Below are 15,392 nucleotides of genomic sequence, written 5' to 3'. Positions count from 1 at the left end.
GTGAAAGGATGCCAGGTCCGCAGGGAGGCGAGTTTTCCTCCATTTCCGCTCGGCTGCCCGGAGCCCTGTATTACAGGGCCAGAGTCTTCCAAGTGGTCACCAGATAGCATGAGGGACAGCACAGCATAGCCCTGATACACATCACATACAGTACAGAACTAACTAGACATATCAAGATTTTACATTTACATTTAAGTCATTTAGCAGACGCTCTTATCCAGAGCGACTTACAAATTGGTGCATTCACCTTATGACATCCAGTAGAACAGTCACTTTACAATAGTGCATCTAAATCTTAAAGGGGGGGTGAGAAGGAATACTTATCCTATCCTAGGTATTCCTTAAAGAGGTGGGGTTTCAGGTGTCTCCGGAAGGTGGTGATTGACTCCGCTGTCCTGGCGTCGTGAGGGAGTTTGTTCCACCATTGGGGGGCCAGAGCAGCGAACAGTTTTGATGTGTGGGTCATTCTACTGTTGTTTCTGATTATGAAATGTGACCCTCATCGAATGGATATTATTGATATGTTTAATCTGCTCATCTGTTATTCATTGGCAACAATTATTGTATATATTATTTTCCAATTAGGAGCAACAGTAAGAAAGAATCAGCTGTCAGATTAGGAAACAATTTGCAGACAGATGTATGATCTTAAATTGACCACCCTGTTGCAGGAACATTTGCAGTGTATTTGAGGTGTAAAATGGCTTCTAAAGTTTGGAATTTCCACTTAGAAATTTCAGACTTGATTTCCCCTCACGGAAAATGTATCAACCCCTGCAAAAACGTTAATTAACTATAATCCATGTAATAAATCACATTTCCTGTTGCTACAGGATTTTGGAGCAAACTGCCTCAAATTCCAAATCAAATCAAAATGTATTGGTCACAAACACATTTAGAAGATGTTGTTGTGGGTGTAGCCAAATGCTTGTGTTTCTAGCTCCGAGAGTGCAGTAATATCTAACAAGTAATATCTAACAATTTCGCAACAATACACACAATACACACAAATCTAAGCAAAGGAATGCAATTAAGAATATATAAATATATGAACGAACAATGTCAGAGCGGCATAGACTAAGATACAGTAGAATAGAATAGAATAGAATACAGTATATACATATGAGATGAGTAATGCAAAATATGTAAACATTATTAAAGTGACTAGTGTTCCATTATGAAAGTGGATAGTGGTTTCAAGTCTACGTATATAGGCAGCATCCTCTAATGTGCTGATGTGATGGAAAATGTAAATCCTACATGTATATTCCCAGTGGATATAAAAGTATTGTTATACACTACAGTTGAAGGGTATAGGCCTATTTCTGTTTTTCACACTGCACCTCCATTGTTCAGTGTCTTATTCCTCTGGCCTCACTTGCATCAGCATGTTATCAGCACTCTTTATCTCTCTGCCAAATCTGTTAATACACCCCAGCGTTCTCTGTTAATGTGACCCCCACACATATCAGATCTGATGTGACATTATGATTCAGAACATGCCTCCACAGCCTTTCAACGTTTTTTCTAGCTACCCATATTGCCCCAAATATTTACAGTGTGTTTCTGGCCTGTGAATGTAATGTAATATAGAACACCCCCATCAACTGAATGAGTCACCATTTATAGTGTCGTGGAAATTGCCCAACCATTTCTACAACTAGTTTTTGAGTTTAAAAAAAAATATGCATGGCTTATTTTGACTATAACAAATACTCAGATGAAACATATTGTGCCAAATGCATGTGGGAGCTCTGGGAGAGGAAGTGTGTCCATCTGATGAATGGGCATGTGCCTGAACTCAATTGTATACACTAATTGTAGTCTCACCCATTAATGTCTAATGACTGGTCATTTTTGGCTGGGAACACCACAGGTGTACAAAGTTCAATAAAACACCCAAAATGTAATGAAAATCATCATGTATCTTGTGTTTTCAGATGCCCTGTGTGGACAGAGTCATGGAACTTTAAATGAACTACATTTTTCAGAGTGAAAACTTCGGTCCAATTCAACCAGAACACAGCCGGAGGGTTAAGAGGCTAAGGATCAAAGAGCCAATATCTTGAAATCAATGTCCTAGCTTTAAATGACTGAGTTACCCATAGCTCAGAGATGCACAGTTAGAGACAGAGCATATATGCTATGTATATTATGAACAACATTTCACCAAATAATAATTCAAGGAATATTACTCAGAAATGTGAAGACATGTACATTTAAAAGACATGTACATTTAAAAGTAATCATATTTATTACAGTTACAGAAATAAAAATACAATTAACAGATGGTACATACCAGAAGTCTTTACAATAAAAATACAATTAACAGATGGTACATACCAGAAGTCTTTACAATAAAAATACAATTAACAGATGGTACATACCAGAAGTCTTTACAATAAAGATACAATTAACAGATGGTACATACCAGAAGTCTTTACAATAAAGATACAATTAACAGATGGTACATACCAGAAGTCTTTACAATAAAGATACAATTAACAGATGGTACATACCAGAAGTCTTTACAATAAAGATACAATTAACAGATGGTATGTACCAAAAATAATAATACAATTAACAGATGGTACGTACCAGAAATCTTCGCAATAAAAATAATACAAAATATCTTAAATCTTAACAGCATAGAAAATTCACCGCTAAGACATAGAAATGTTTACCAATGACTCCATGATCTAAGTTTATACCCTGCTATTATTCTTCCAAGAGCGTCAACTCCCAGTATGTCCTACTATCTAGTTAAAATCACTTTGCATGGCCCAAAACATTACAACAAAATAAATAAAACTTAACATGTATTCTCCAATCTAATCACCCACCACACCTCAACACTTTATGTTGTTGCTCCTTTCTGAACTTCCTGTGTCCGACGAACAGAATAACACAGTGTTTCTGAAACATTAAATCCATAGCACTTATAGTACAACGAAACATATCAAAATGCATAGCTCTTTATGAACTCTTGGAACAATCCAAACTATTTCATTCAAATAATAACGTTCATTTCGAATTATGGATGCAACAACACACAACCCGTTATTAGGGAACCAGTATCCAAAGGGTATTTTCCAGAATACTGTCACTGTCACCGTCTTTACAGAGAATTGTTAGACTTTTATGGTGGAGTTGATCCGTGGTAATAAAACTGAGATCAGCACTACAGTAAATGAACATCCACATATGCTAATGTGGTTATAGAAAAACAATCCTCTGGTTTTTGTAACTGAACTGGGTAACACTTTATAATAACCTTCATGAATAAAACTGCCCTCATGCATACATACCTGGCCTTATCATGACAGACATGAGGTTAAATGCTAAATTAGATACAATTGATATTACAGTATCTAGTGATACTGCATATCCCTCCGTACTTGTACTGAAGGACTTGAGAACTCCAGGGACAAAGCCTGACTGGAAAGCCATGTACTCTTCACAGAAATATCCCATTGAATGAAAAAGTCCAAGTTACAGACGATTCAAGTTAGGATGCAATCCACAGTTAATGAATTCCTTTCAGCTACTAATGCAACATTGTCAGGCCTACTACAAGTTTGAATGGAAATCTGAACACAGACAGCATTGATCGTTCGTTCCGCACTTAGGTAACACTGCCCTCTACCCTCACTGCAGTTACTGCTCTGAGACTGAGGTGGGCCCTGTCGAGACATAACCCCTTAACTCTAATCAAACTCCCTCTGCACTTGTGTAGAGATATGAGAGGAGTGGATGGGTTTGAGCAATATTCCACAAGTAATACCAGGGTTGGTAAATAGGCTAATACCTGGTAACAATAATTGCAACAAAGCACACCCTGTCATGACGGTGACGATCATCATGATGATGTTATGACCATGTTTCATTATTTGGGTGTTTGTTTTTGGAGCCTTTGCTCATTTTTTTTCTTCCAGAGCACCTGTACTGCACAACGAGGATGAGGAAAGGTATCGCTCATTGGGGTAAGTCTGGACCCTTCTTAAAGCTACCTTCTTTAATGTTCCACCTGGCCTATCAAATTGAAAGCTAGAGGTACTACCATATTGCTTATACCTATTAAATTATTTCAGATCTAAACCCGGGGTTGTTTCCGGACAGGGCCAAATGTTTAGTACCCTGGTCTACAAAAAGTTCTCAGTAGACAAAGAGCTATGGTAATATTTTTCATTTTCTATTTGACTCTGATAAAGGAGTACCATCTGTCTATTGAAATAATGATGTCATGTTTGAGTCCATGTCTCAAAGTCCATGTTTGTTCATGTATGTATAATGTATGTATAATGTTTGTTCATGTATGTATAATGTATGTATAATGTATGTATAATGTATGTATAATGTCCTACAGTATTGCTTTCTGATGATTGGAGTAAGGTTTTGAAATATTTAGTTATATTTTTTTACGTCAGTCATTTCAAGACAATCGTAATTGACCCACAGGTTCCCATGCATGTTTTCTTTCTGAACTGGTTGTTACTTTCATAAGGACACCATCAGGAGAGGGTAGTTGTGTGAATGGTATGCACTCTAGTAGATACTTTACAGTTATCATTTGGTGTTGAACGCTAACAACAATAGTCGGATGAACTAAATAAGACATTTGAATAAATGATCGTATTTTTATTGTAGTAGAAGGATATTCCACGATGAATGTACAGCAAGCAAAACATCTAAAGCATATTCAGCTTTAAAGTAAAGCTGGCTTACCTTACTTTATCATTTATTCTCAGGACAATATTATCAGTAAGGAGCAGAAATTGTCTTCATGCCCTTTTTCACCCATAACGAAATAACATAAAATTGTGATTAGCCTACAGCTTGTGCTGTATTAACCATGCTGAACAAAGAATAAAACAATTGTATTAGTGGCACTGAAAGACAAAGGAGATACACTCACAAGAGATAAAAAGGACAACCATTCGTACATTTTGAATATCCGTGACTAATAACAATGAAAGAAACACGAAACCGAAGGTAACCAAATGTTTAGTATTCTCTTCTGTGTCTATGGAGCGGGGCCTTTGGCTGCGTCAAACATCTTCTTTCTGCCCTCCATGCCAGACATGGCCTCCACATTCTTCCTCCAGTCACTGACCTCTACTGTCTTCTCCTGCAGGCACACAGACAATGGCAGTCACTATCATGACAGTAGGATTTCAGTTTGTCAGCCCTACGGCTGGTCAGCTTCAAGGTACAAAAACAAACTGTTAGATCGTGTCATTTATGTACAGACTCAGGGAAACATTGACCTGACAATTTAAACAAAACTCCAAACAAAACTCCAGACAGTATATTATTAAAAAAACAACAACCAAAGTCATCGTTGCATCACACTATTTGTAAAAACGTCTAGCAGGAACTCGTCAGAGTGATTGACTGTGAATGACCTTACCCATTATTAACTTATTGTTTAGGTTCTGCTCACTACAGTGTTGTCCGGTTAGAACACCATGTTGAGGCCCATTACTCTCTCGATAGTCACCACACACACACACACACACACACACACACACACACACACACACACACACACACACACACACACACACACACACACACACACACACACACACACACACACACACACACACACACACACACACACACACACACACATGCACACACACACACACATGCACACATGCACATACACACACACATGCACACACACACACACACACACACACACACACACACACTATTGACACACATAATGCAAATGACTTGGAATCTTATTTTTTTGCACACAAAGATATGCACACAGTATTAGTTAACATGCAATATATATGTACATGAATAAATGGCAAATGCACACACATGCACACACACACACACACATGCACACACACATGCACACATGCACACACACACAAATGGACACAGCTGCTTCTATTGAAGGTAGTTCTTTATGTGTGATAATGCAAATGACTTGGAATCTTATTTTTTGTGGTTGTATAAGGCAAAGATATGCACACATGTAAACAGTATTAGTTAACTATGCAATATATATGTACATGAATAAATGGCAAATGGCAATGCACGAAGGGCTATAAACACACAGCGTCAATATAAACATAAAACTAAACATTCACCTCTTGGAGAGAGAGGAACTAATTGCTTGGCTTGAGAAGGGAAAATATTTATGGCACTCTCTCTTCAGCCTGTTGTGAGAATCTCCAGGGATGAGATCTTATCTGATCTGCCCCCACAGGGTCGTAAATTAGTTTGCGCATGAGCAAGATTCAAGAAAATCAAATCAAATCAGTACTGTCTGGGATGACTCTGGATGCTCGCCCATGGCAGAGCAATAAAACACCTTAATAAAGGCCACTATGGAACACACTGCTGTAGCGTTTTCATGCAAAATACTATGTTTACCAATAAAACACCTTAATAAAGGCCACTATGGAACATGTTGCTGTAGCGTTTTCATGCAAAATACTATGTTTACCAATAAAACACCTTAATAAAGGCCACTATACACACTGCTGTAGCGTTTTCATGCAAAATACTATGTTTACCAATAAAACACACTTAATAAAGGCCACTATGGAACACACTGCTGTAGCGTTTTCATGCAAAATACTATGTTTACCAATAAAACACCTTAATAAAGGCCACTATGGAACATGTTGCTGTAGCGTTTTCATGCAAAATACTATGTTTACCAATAAAACACCTTAATAAAGGCCACTATGGAACATGTTGCTGTAGCGTTTTCATGCAAAATACTATGTTTACCAATAAAACACCTTAATAAAGGCCACTATGGAACATGTTGCTGTAGCGTTTTCATGCAAAATACTATGTTTACCAATAAAACACCTTAATAAAGGCCACTATGGAACACACTGCTGTAGCGTTTTCATGCAAAATACTATGTTTACCAATAAAACAATTAAACCACTTCTGTAAAAGAACTTGTGCAACCAATGCATTAATAATACTTATGGCAGTACAGAATAATACCACATAGGATAAATAATACACAATGCAGTATTGGCATTAAAGAATGACATTAAAGAATAGTTACAGCCATATAGTAGAATATTTGGCTGAAAGTTATCAAAGGAACTTTAAGTAATTAGTGGTAATTACCTATTATTACACAGCATGTAGAACCACCAATAAACCCCCCTGCAACTTATATTTCTATTCATGCAAAACATTCAGACATTGGTGTTACTGACAACAATAAAAAGTCCTCATAAAATGTGTCTTCTCCCTTCAGATGACGATAACACTCTGACCTGAGTGGACGGGTTGAGTGTCCAGATGCTCATTTCCAAGTGCTCTGATTGGTTGGGAATGGCAGGGCCATGATGGGTGAGGGATAACTAAGGTAGGCTGAACAGCCAAACTAACAGGATTAAATGGAATTCGAAGGGACTATAAGGCAAACTTCGGTACAGAGGAGAGGAGCAGGAAAGTCTATATATTTTTTTACAGCCACCACAATATATCTTATGGAAATATGTGACCCAATTCAGGAAACTAGGCTTATGTCGCAAGTCACGACTTTACAGGAGAGTCGTTTGAACGTTAAAAAAAATATTTTAATCAAAATCACTGGCTTTACTGGTGCTCTTCCATGCTGTCCCTAGGAGGGGTGCGTCACTTGAGTGGGTTGAGTCACTGACGTGGTCTTCCTGTCCGGGTTGGCGCCCCCCCTCTTCGGATTCATGCCATGGGGGAGATCTTCATGGGCTATACTTGGCCTTGTCTCAGGATGATAAGTCAATGGTTGAAGATATCCCTCTAGTGGTGCGGGGGCTGTGCTTTGGCGAAGTGGGTGGGGATATATCCTTCCTGTTTGGCCCTGTCCGGGGGTATCGTCGGACGGGGCCACAGTGTATTCCGACCCCTCCTGTCTCAGCCTCCAGTACTTATGCTGCAATAGTTTATGTCGGGGGCCTAGGGTAAGTCTGTTGTATCTGGAGTATTTCTCCTGTCTTATCTGGTGTCCTGTGTGAATTTAAGTATGCTCTACTTCTCTCTCTCTTTCTTTTGGAGGACCTAAGCCCTAGGACCATGCCTCAGGGCTACCTGGCCTGATGACTGATTGCTGTCCCCAGTCCACCTGGTTGTGCTGCTGCTCCAGTTTCAACTGTTCTGCCTGCGGCTATGGAACCCTGACCTGTTCACTGGATGTGCTACCTTGTCCCAGACCTGCTGTTTTCAACTCTCTAGACAGCAGGTGCAGTAGAGATTGTGATTATCATTATCTTTGGTCAAACCCCACTACAAGCGGTCTGGCAAATCCATAGTTTTATTCTGTAGTTCACCAGCACACATTAGTACACACAAAGATCACTTCTTTAAAATAGACACTGAAAACTTGGTTGCGAGCCAAACTTACATGATTTAAGGGAAACTGAAGGGACTGTGAGGGAAAGTCAGGTAGAGAGGAGAGGAGCAGGACTGAGCAGCACTATTGCTTGCTACCTTTGGTCTGATGAGGACCCACTAACTATACCACGGCAAACAAAACATACCTTCTCTGTGTCCTCCTTCTTAACTGACTTCAGGTTTGTCCGGAGGTCCATGGAGACCTTGTGTTTGGAGCCCAGAAGGGAGCGCAGGATGGCATCAGCAGAGACCCTCACTCTCCTCAAGTTGGGCCGCTTGAACTTCCCCCTCAGGTCCAGAACCTTGATGTTCAGGTCCTTGATCTGTGGGACAGAAGAGGTGGACAATCATAGAGATAAAACTAAAGTTGCTTCAATCTTTATGGGCTACACAACAGGCATCTGGGACCACAATGGAAATAAGTATCAGACTTTTTTGTGCAATCTCTGCAATTTTTTTCTTATTTACATAAGTATTCATAAGTATTCAGACCCTTTGCTATGAGACACGAAATTGAACTCGCATTCTGTTTCAATTGATCATCCTTGAAATGTTTCTACAACTTGAATGGAGTCCAACTGTGGTAAATTAAATTGATTGGACATTATTTGGAAAGGCACACCTTTCTATATAAGGTTCCACAGTTGACAGTGCATGTCAGATGAAAAACCAAGCCATGCGGTCAAAAGAATTGTCCGAAGAGCTCCGAGACAGGATTGTGTCAAGGCACAGATCTGGGGGAAGGGTAGCAAAAAATGTCTGCAGCATTGAAGGTCCCCGAGAACACAGTGGATAATTGTCTGTCCTCGGTTGCAACACTCACTACTGAGTTCCAAACAGCCTCTGGAAGCAACATCAGCACAACAGCTGTTGGTCCGAACCTTCATGAAATGGGTTTCCATAGCTGAGCATCCACACACAAGCCTAAGATCACCATGCGCAATGCCAAGTGTAGGCTGGAGTGGTGTAAAGCTCGCAGCCATTGGACTCTGGAGCAGTGGAAATGCGTTCTCTGGAGTGAAGAATCACGCTTCACCATCTGACAGCACGACAAATTAATCAGGGTTGCCAGGTGAACTCCACGTGCCTGGATGCATAGTTACAACTGTAAAGTTGAGTGGAGGAAGACTGGTCTGGGGCTGTTTTTAATGGTTCGGGCTAGGCCCCTTAGTTCCATTGAAAGGAAATCTACAGCATACAATGACATTTAAGATGATACTGGGCTTACAACCTTGTGGCAACAGTTTGGGGAAAGCCCTTTCCTGTTTCAGAATGACAATGCCCGTGCACAAAGCGAGGTCAATACAGAAATGGTATGTCAAGATTGATGTGGAAGAACTTGACTGGCCTGAGCCCTGACCTCAACCCCATCAAACACCTTTGGGATGAATTGGAACGCAGACTGAGGGCCAGGCCTAATCGTCCAACATCAGTGCCCGAGCTAACTAATGCTCTTGTGGCTGAATGGAAGCCAGTCCCCGCAGCAATGTTCCAATATCTAGTGTAAAGCCTTCCCAGAAGAGTGGAGGCTGTTATAGCAGCAAAGGGGGGGACCAACTCCATTTTAAAGCCCATGATGTTGGAATGAGATATTCGACGAGCTGGTGTCCACATTTGGTCATGTAGTGTATGATTCAAGCAGCACCATGTAGGCTACGTTACCTCTCTGGTGTTGTGCATGACTTTGACTTCAATGTCGTATCGCTCCTCATCCACCACATCAACCTTAGCATGTAACTCCTGACATAACACCTGTTGGGGAAATTAGAATCAGCAATGAGCTACCCAGCACCCAGGATCATAAACAGTCAACAGGTTTATTGAACGTATGTATGTATGGGAGTACCTGGAGCTCAGCAAACGACATGCCACCAGTCTGCAAGGGAGGAGCTCTCTCAGCCAGATACCTCTCCTTCTCCTCCTCTTTATCCACTGTCTCCTGCTCGATCTCCTCCTTCGCCTTGGCCACCATTAAGCTCTGAAAATACATTTAAGTTTGAAAATGTATTGCCACATGATAGGTAGTTGTCAAACAGTAAAGTGTTATTGCTGTAGTCATAGTGTGGCTATAGACTCACCTTTAGCATGAGCTTACGGGAGGCAGAGATCTTCGACTTTTGCTTCAAAAATATTAAATAAATTTGATTAATTTAGTTATAGTCAAATTATGATTGACAGTATGTCTCAATTAACCAGAGTTGATCAGCATTTATGTAATACAAGTAGAGCTCTTACCTCTTGTCTGAAAAGAAAAAACACATTTTAGTGTAAACATCATTTTGCATTAGAGATAAAGTATCTGGAATACTTCCTGATGTGGCAGACAGAATTTATCAGGCAGTCATTGCTAGTGTTTCTTAAGATAACTGCCACGTGATGTCTGACCGTTCTCTTAAAGGGGACTGCTGGAAAAGAAAACGGAAACATGATATACTTACACTTGATCCGGCATCTTGGCAATGTAGATTCCCCTAGAAGACAAAAATAAAACTTCTTGTTTCTGAAGTGACAGAGACCACAAATCTACAGCAGTGGTTCCCAAACTTTTTATAGTCCCGTACTCCTTCAAACATTCAACCTCCAGCTTGCTACCCCCTCTAGCACCAAGGTCAACTGTACCCCCTCTAGCACCAGTGTCAGCTGTACCCCCTCTAGCACCAGGGTCAGCTGCGTACCCCCTCTAGCACCAGGGTCAGCTGTACCCCCTCTAGCACCAGGGTCAGCTGCGTACCCCCTCTAGCACCAGGGTCAGCTGTACCCCCTCTAGCACCAGGGTCAGCTGTACCCCCTCTAGCACCAGGGTCAGCTGTACCCCCTCTAGCACCAGGGTCAGTTGTACCCCCTCTAGCACCAGGGTCAGCTGTACCCCCTCTAGCACCAGGGTCAGCTGTACCCCCTCTAGCACCAGGGTCAGCTGTACCCCCTCTAGCACCAGGGTCAGCTGTACCCCCTCTAGCACCAGGGTCAGCTGTACCCCCTCTAGCACCAGGGTCAGCTGTACCTCCTCTAGCACCAGGGTCAGCTGTACCCCCTCTAACACCAGGGTCAGCTGTACCTCCTCTAGCACCAGGGTCAGCTGTACCCCCTCTAGCACCAGGGTCAGCTGTACCTCCTCTAGCACCAGGGTCAGCTGTACCCCCTCTAGCACCAGGGTCACCTGTACCCCCTCTAGCACCAGGGTCAGCTGTACCCCCTCTAACACCAGGGTCAGCTGTACCTCCTCTAGCACCAGGGTCAGCTGTACCCCCTCTAGCACCAGGGTCACCTGTACCCCCTCTAGCACCAGGGTCAGCTGTACCCCCTCTAACACCAGGGTCAGCTGTACCCCCTCTAGCACCAGGGTCAGCTGTACCCCCTCTAGCACCAGGGTCAGCTGTAACCCCTCTAGCACCAGGGTCAGCTGTACCTCCTCTAGCACCAGGGTCATCTGTACCCCCTCTAGCACCAGGGTCAGCTGTACCCCCTCTAGCACCAGAGTCATCTGTAACCCCTCTAGCACCAGGGTCAGCTGTACCCCTCTAACACCAGGGTCATCTGTACCCCTCTAGCACCAGGGTCAGCTGTACCCCTCTAGCACCAGGGTCAGCTGTAACCCCTCTAGCACCAGGGTCAGCTGTACCCCTCTAGCACCAGGGTCAGCTGTACCCCCTCTAGCACCAGGGTCAGCTGTAACCCCTCTAGCACCAGGGTCAGCTGTACCAGGGGTCAGCTGTACCCCCTCTAGCACCAGGGTCAGCTGTACCCCTCTAGCACCAGGGTCAGCTGTACCCCCTCTAGCACCAGGGTCAGCTGTAACCCCTCTAGCACCAGGGTCAGCTGTACCTCCTCTAGCACCAGGGTCAGCTGTACCTCCTCTAGCACCAGGGTCAGCTGTACCCCCTCTAGCACCAGGGTCAGCTGTAACCCCTCTAGCACCAGGGTCAGCTGTACCTCCTCTAGCACCAGGGTCAGCTGTACCTCCTCTAGCACCAGGGTCAGCGCACTCTCAAATGTTTTTTGTTGTTGCCACCATTGTAAGCCTGCCACACACACACACACTATAAGATATATTTATTAAACATAACAACGAGTGTGAGTTTTTGTCACAACCCGGCTCGTGGGAAGTGACAAAGAGCTCTTATAGGACCAGGGCACAAATAATAATATAATAATAATCATTAATTGTGCTCTTTATTTAGCCATCTTACATATAAAACCTTATTTGTTTATTCAAAAATGTGAGTAACTCACCACAGGTTAATGAGAAGGGTGTGCTTGAAAGACTGCATATAACTCTGCAATGTTGGGTTGTATTGGAGAGAGTCTCAGTCTTAAATCATTTTTCACACACCTGCCTGTATTTAGTTTTCATGCTAGTGAGGGCCGAGAATCCACTCTCACATGGGTATGTGGTTGCAAAGGGCATCAGTGTCTTAACAGCCCAATTTGCCAAGGCAGGATACTCTGAGCGCAGCCCTACCACTAGGCAGGGTAGCCTAGTGGTTAGAGTGTTGGACTAGTAACTTGGTTGCAAGTTCGAATCCCCGAGCTGACAAGGTACAAATATGTCGTTCTGCCCCTGAACAGGCAGTTAACCCACTGTTCCTAGGCTGTCATTGAAAATAAGAATTTGTTCTTAACTGACTTGCCTGGTTAAATAAAGGTCAAAAAAAAAATCCCTGGCAGTGGCTTCTGATTAAATAAACATTTCACAGGACAGTTTGTTGCAATTTAGATTGAGGCAGTGGACTGGAGGCAGGGCATCAAATGGATACGCTTGAGTTCATTTGCACACAGAAAACCATACAATGATGGAAAGACCTGTGTGTTGTCCTTGTTAATGCAGACAGAGCAGAGTTCCAACTTCTTAATCATAGCCTCAATTTTGTCCTGCACATTGAATAGAGAAAGGCGAGAAAAAACCTCACCCAGATAGGCCAGTCGTGTGAGAAACTCGTCATCATGCAAGTATTCAGACAAGTGAAAATTATGCTCAGCAAAGAAAACTTTAAGCTTGTTTCTCAATAAAAAAAAAATATGCCAATACTTTGTCCCTTGATAACCAGCACACTTCTGTATGTTGTAATAGTGTTACATGGTCGCTCGCTAGCTCACCATATAGGACACTTCCAGCCCCTTCTTATTAATGTTATCTGTTGCTTTTATACATGTCTTACTACTCGAAAGTCGTCTTAATTCTCGCTCAAACTCCTGTGGCTTATTTTTCAAATTGGCATGTTTCATTTCTAAATGTCTGCAGAAGAGTGAAGGTTTCATTGAGTTGTGAGATAGTACATTTGCACATATAACACACTGTGGCTGAGGAAAGGCACTACTCCCAATATAAGTGAACCCCTAAATCAATGTAGTTCTCATCATATTTGCGCCTCTTCGATGGTCCAACGTTCCCGTCTGTTGTTCGGTGCTTTCCCGGGTAAGGGGGCAGTAGCTCCTCGGCTGCATCAGATTCACAACAGTCAGTGTCCATGCTAGCTGGGCTAACAACAAATGGAAGCAGAACAACTTGTGTCGTCGACAGGTGCAGTACTGCTGGTAACAGCAGTACTACCAGTAGGGCTGGTATGTGTCTCTATGAACATGGGCCTTTTTTTAATAATTTTTATAAATTTTCGAACAAACGGAATGAGCAGCAGCTACATTTGGCTACATACGGACCATTAGTGGAATTCTCACCAGAGAGTAACGGTTAATGTGATTGGATGTTAATTATTTTACTAGGCTACCTGTATTTGACATTGTTGTTATTTCGCTGAACACCAGATGGTTTAATTTTATTTTTGGCAGTGAAACGAGGCTACTCAGGCGAGATAAAAAAGCCCATTATATTATCACGGCTGTTATTCTCCACCTTCTACAGCACATTATCATGGTTTATATTCTCCACTAACTGCATAACATTATCATGGTTGTTATTCTCCACCTACTACAGTACATTATCATGGTTGTAATTCTCCACCTACTCCACTATCATGGTTGTAAATCGAGAACCTACTAAAGTACATTATCATTGTTGTTATTCTCCAACTACAGAACATTATGATGGTTGTTACTCTCCACCAACTACAGTATGTTATCATGGTTTGATATTCTCCACCTACTACAGTACATTATCAACAGGTTAAAAGTGGTCACTCAGGGCTCCAAGTGGTTTACTTCACCAGACCCTACTAATACGGCTCACCCTCTGGCCTGGAGCCTGGGTTATGGAGCCTGGGTTATGGAGCCTGGTGTATGGAGTCTGCGGTCTGGAGCCTGGAGACCGCGGCCCATCCCCCTTCTGCTGACAATGGCTCTCCCCCAGAAAATAAAGTGATGGCAGACAGAGGGAGAGGCGTTCATCGTCTCTGGCTTGGTAACTATTCCAGACAGATAACAATCCCAGCTTTCTCCTGCTCATTTCCACTGGATAACGCTCCACAAATAGACCTGTCAGGCTGCATTCTCCTTAAAGGGACCAGGAGGTTGGGATTAAGAGGTTCTTTTTTAGAATTTCCAATTCCATGAGGAATGTCGCAGTGTCCAGTTTAGATGGCAACCCAGTTTGAATTATTAGTAATATGAAACAATGTGGAATACTTAGAGGTTATGGATATAACTGTTAAACATTAAAAGCCTGTACAACTTCTTTAATTCGGTTGGAATTTATTGTCTGAGTCAAATGTTTAATGTCACAGTCAAATCCCACAAAGAATATACAATTAATTGGAACAAAAGATGAATTGGAAAACTCAAATCAGTTGGAAACCTGAAAGTCAAAAATACATTTCCCAAACAAATGAATTGTAAAAGGAAAATAATGAAAAACTATATTTTAATTCCAGATTTTTCTAATAGGCCTGTCCTTAAAATGTGATTTCTTTAGATTTGCTTCTGATTTACAGTTTAATTTAGCCCTTATGTAAATTGTCTAAAATCTAAAAAGTAAAATAAATAGTAAATTACTCAATAATGGCCGATTTTCTACATACTGAAATACACAGATAATTATGATAAAACAATTAATAATGTTCTGCAATTATACCTGA

The 15,392-nt window shown here is 41.8% G+C and overlaps 1 protein-coding gene across 1 annotated transcript; it reads right to left on the bottom strand.

The window, feature by feature from the left end:
• Positions 1 to 4,623: 4,623 nt before the first annotated feature.
• LOC118388236 (troponin I, slow skeletal muscle-like) lies at positions 4,624 to 10,621 on the bottom strand. The gene is made up of 6 exons (XM_035777082.2): positions 10,603 to 10,621; positions 10,446 to 10,487; positions 10,214 to 10,345; positions 10,030 to 10,119; positions 8,514 to 8,690; positions 4,624 to 5,128 (listed from the first exon to the last, which is right to left on the bottom strand). The coding sequence occupies exons 2-6, from the start codon at positions 10,452 to 10,454 to the stop codon at positions 5,024 to 5,026; spliced, it is 513 nt and encodes a 170-aa protein (XP_035632975.2). The 5' UTR covers positions 10,455 to 10,487; positions 10,603 to 10,621; the 3' UTR covers positions 4,624 to 5,023.
• Between the last annotated feature and the right edge of the window lie 4,771 nt (positions 10,622 to 15,392).

The sequence above is a fragment of the Oncorhynchus keta genome, chromosome 10 (assembly GCF_023373465.1).
Source record: "Oncorhynchus keta strain PuntledgeMale-10-30-2019 chromosome 10, Oket_V2, whole genome shotgun sequence".
Lineage (NCBI taxonomy): Eukaryota > Metazoa > Chordata > Actinopteri > Salmoniformes > Salmonidae > Oncorhynchus > Oncorhynchus keta.
The sequence above is the reverse complement of the archived record's forward strand: the minus strand, read 5'-3'. Positions and strand labels throughout refer to the sequence as shown.

Excerpts from the sequence above, each read along its gene's own strand:
- LOC118388236 (XM_035777082.2), bottom strand. Across the intron at positions 8,691-10,029 it reads TCATGCACAACACCAGAGAG|ATCAAGGACCTGAACATCAA; the intron begins GTAACGTAGCCT and ends TCTGTCCCACAG. Across the intron at positions 5,129-8,513 it reads AGAAGGAGGACACAGAGAAG|GAGAAGACAGTAGAGGTCAG; the intron begins GTATGTTTTGTT and ends GTGTGCCTGCAG.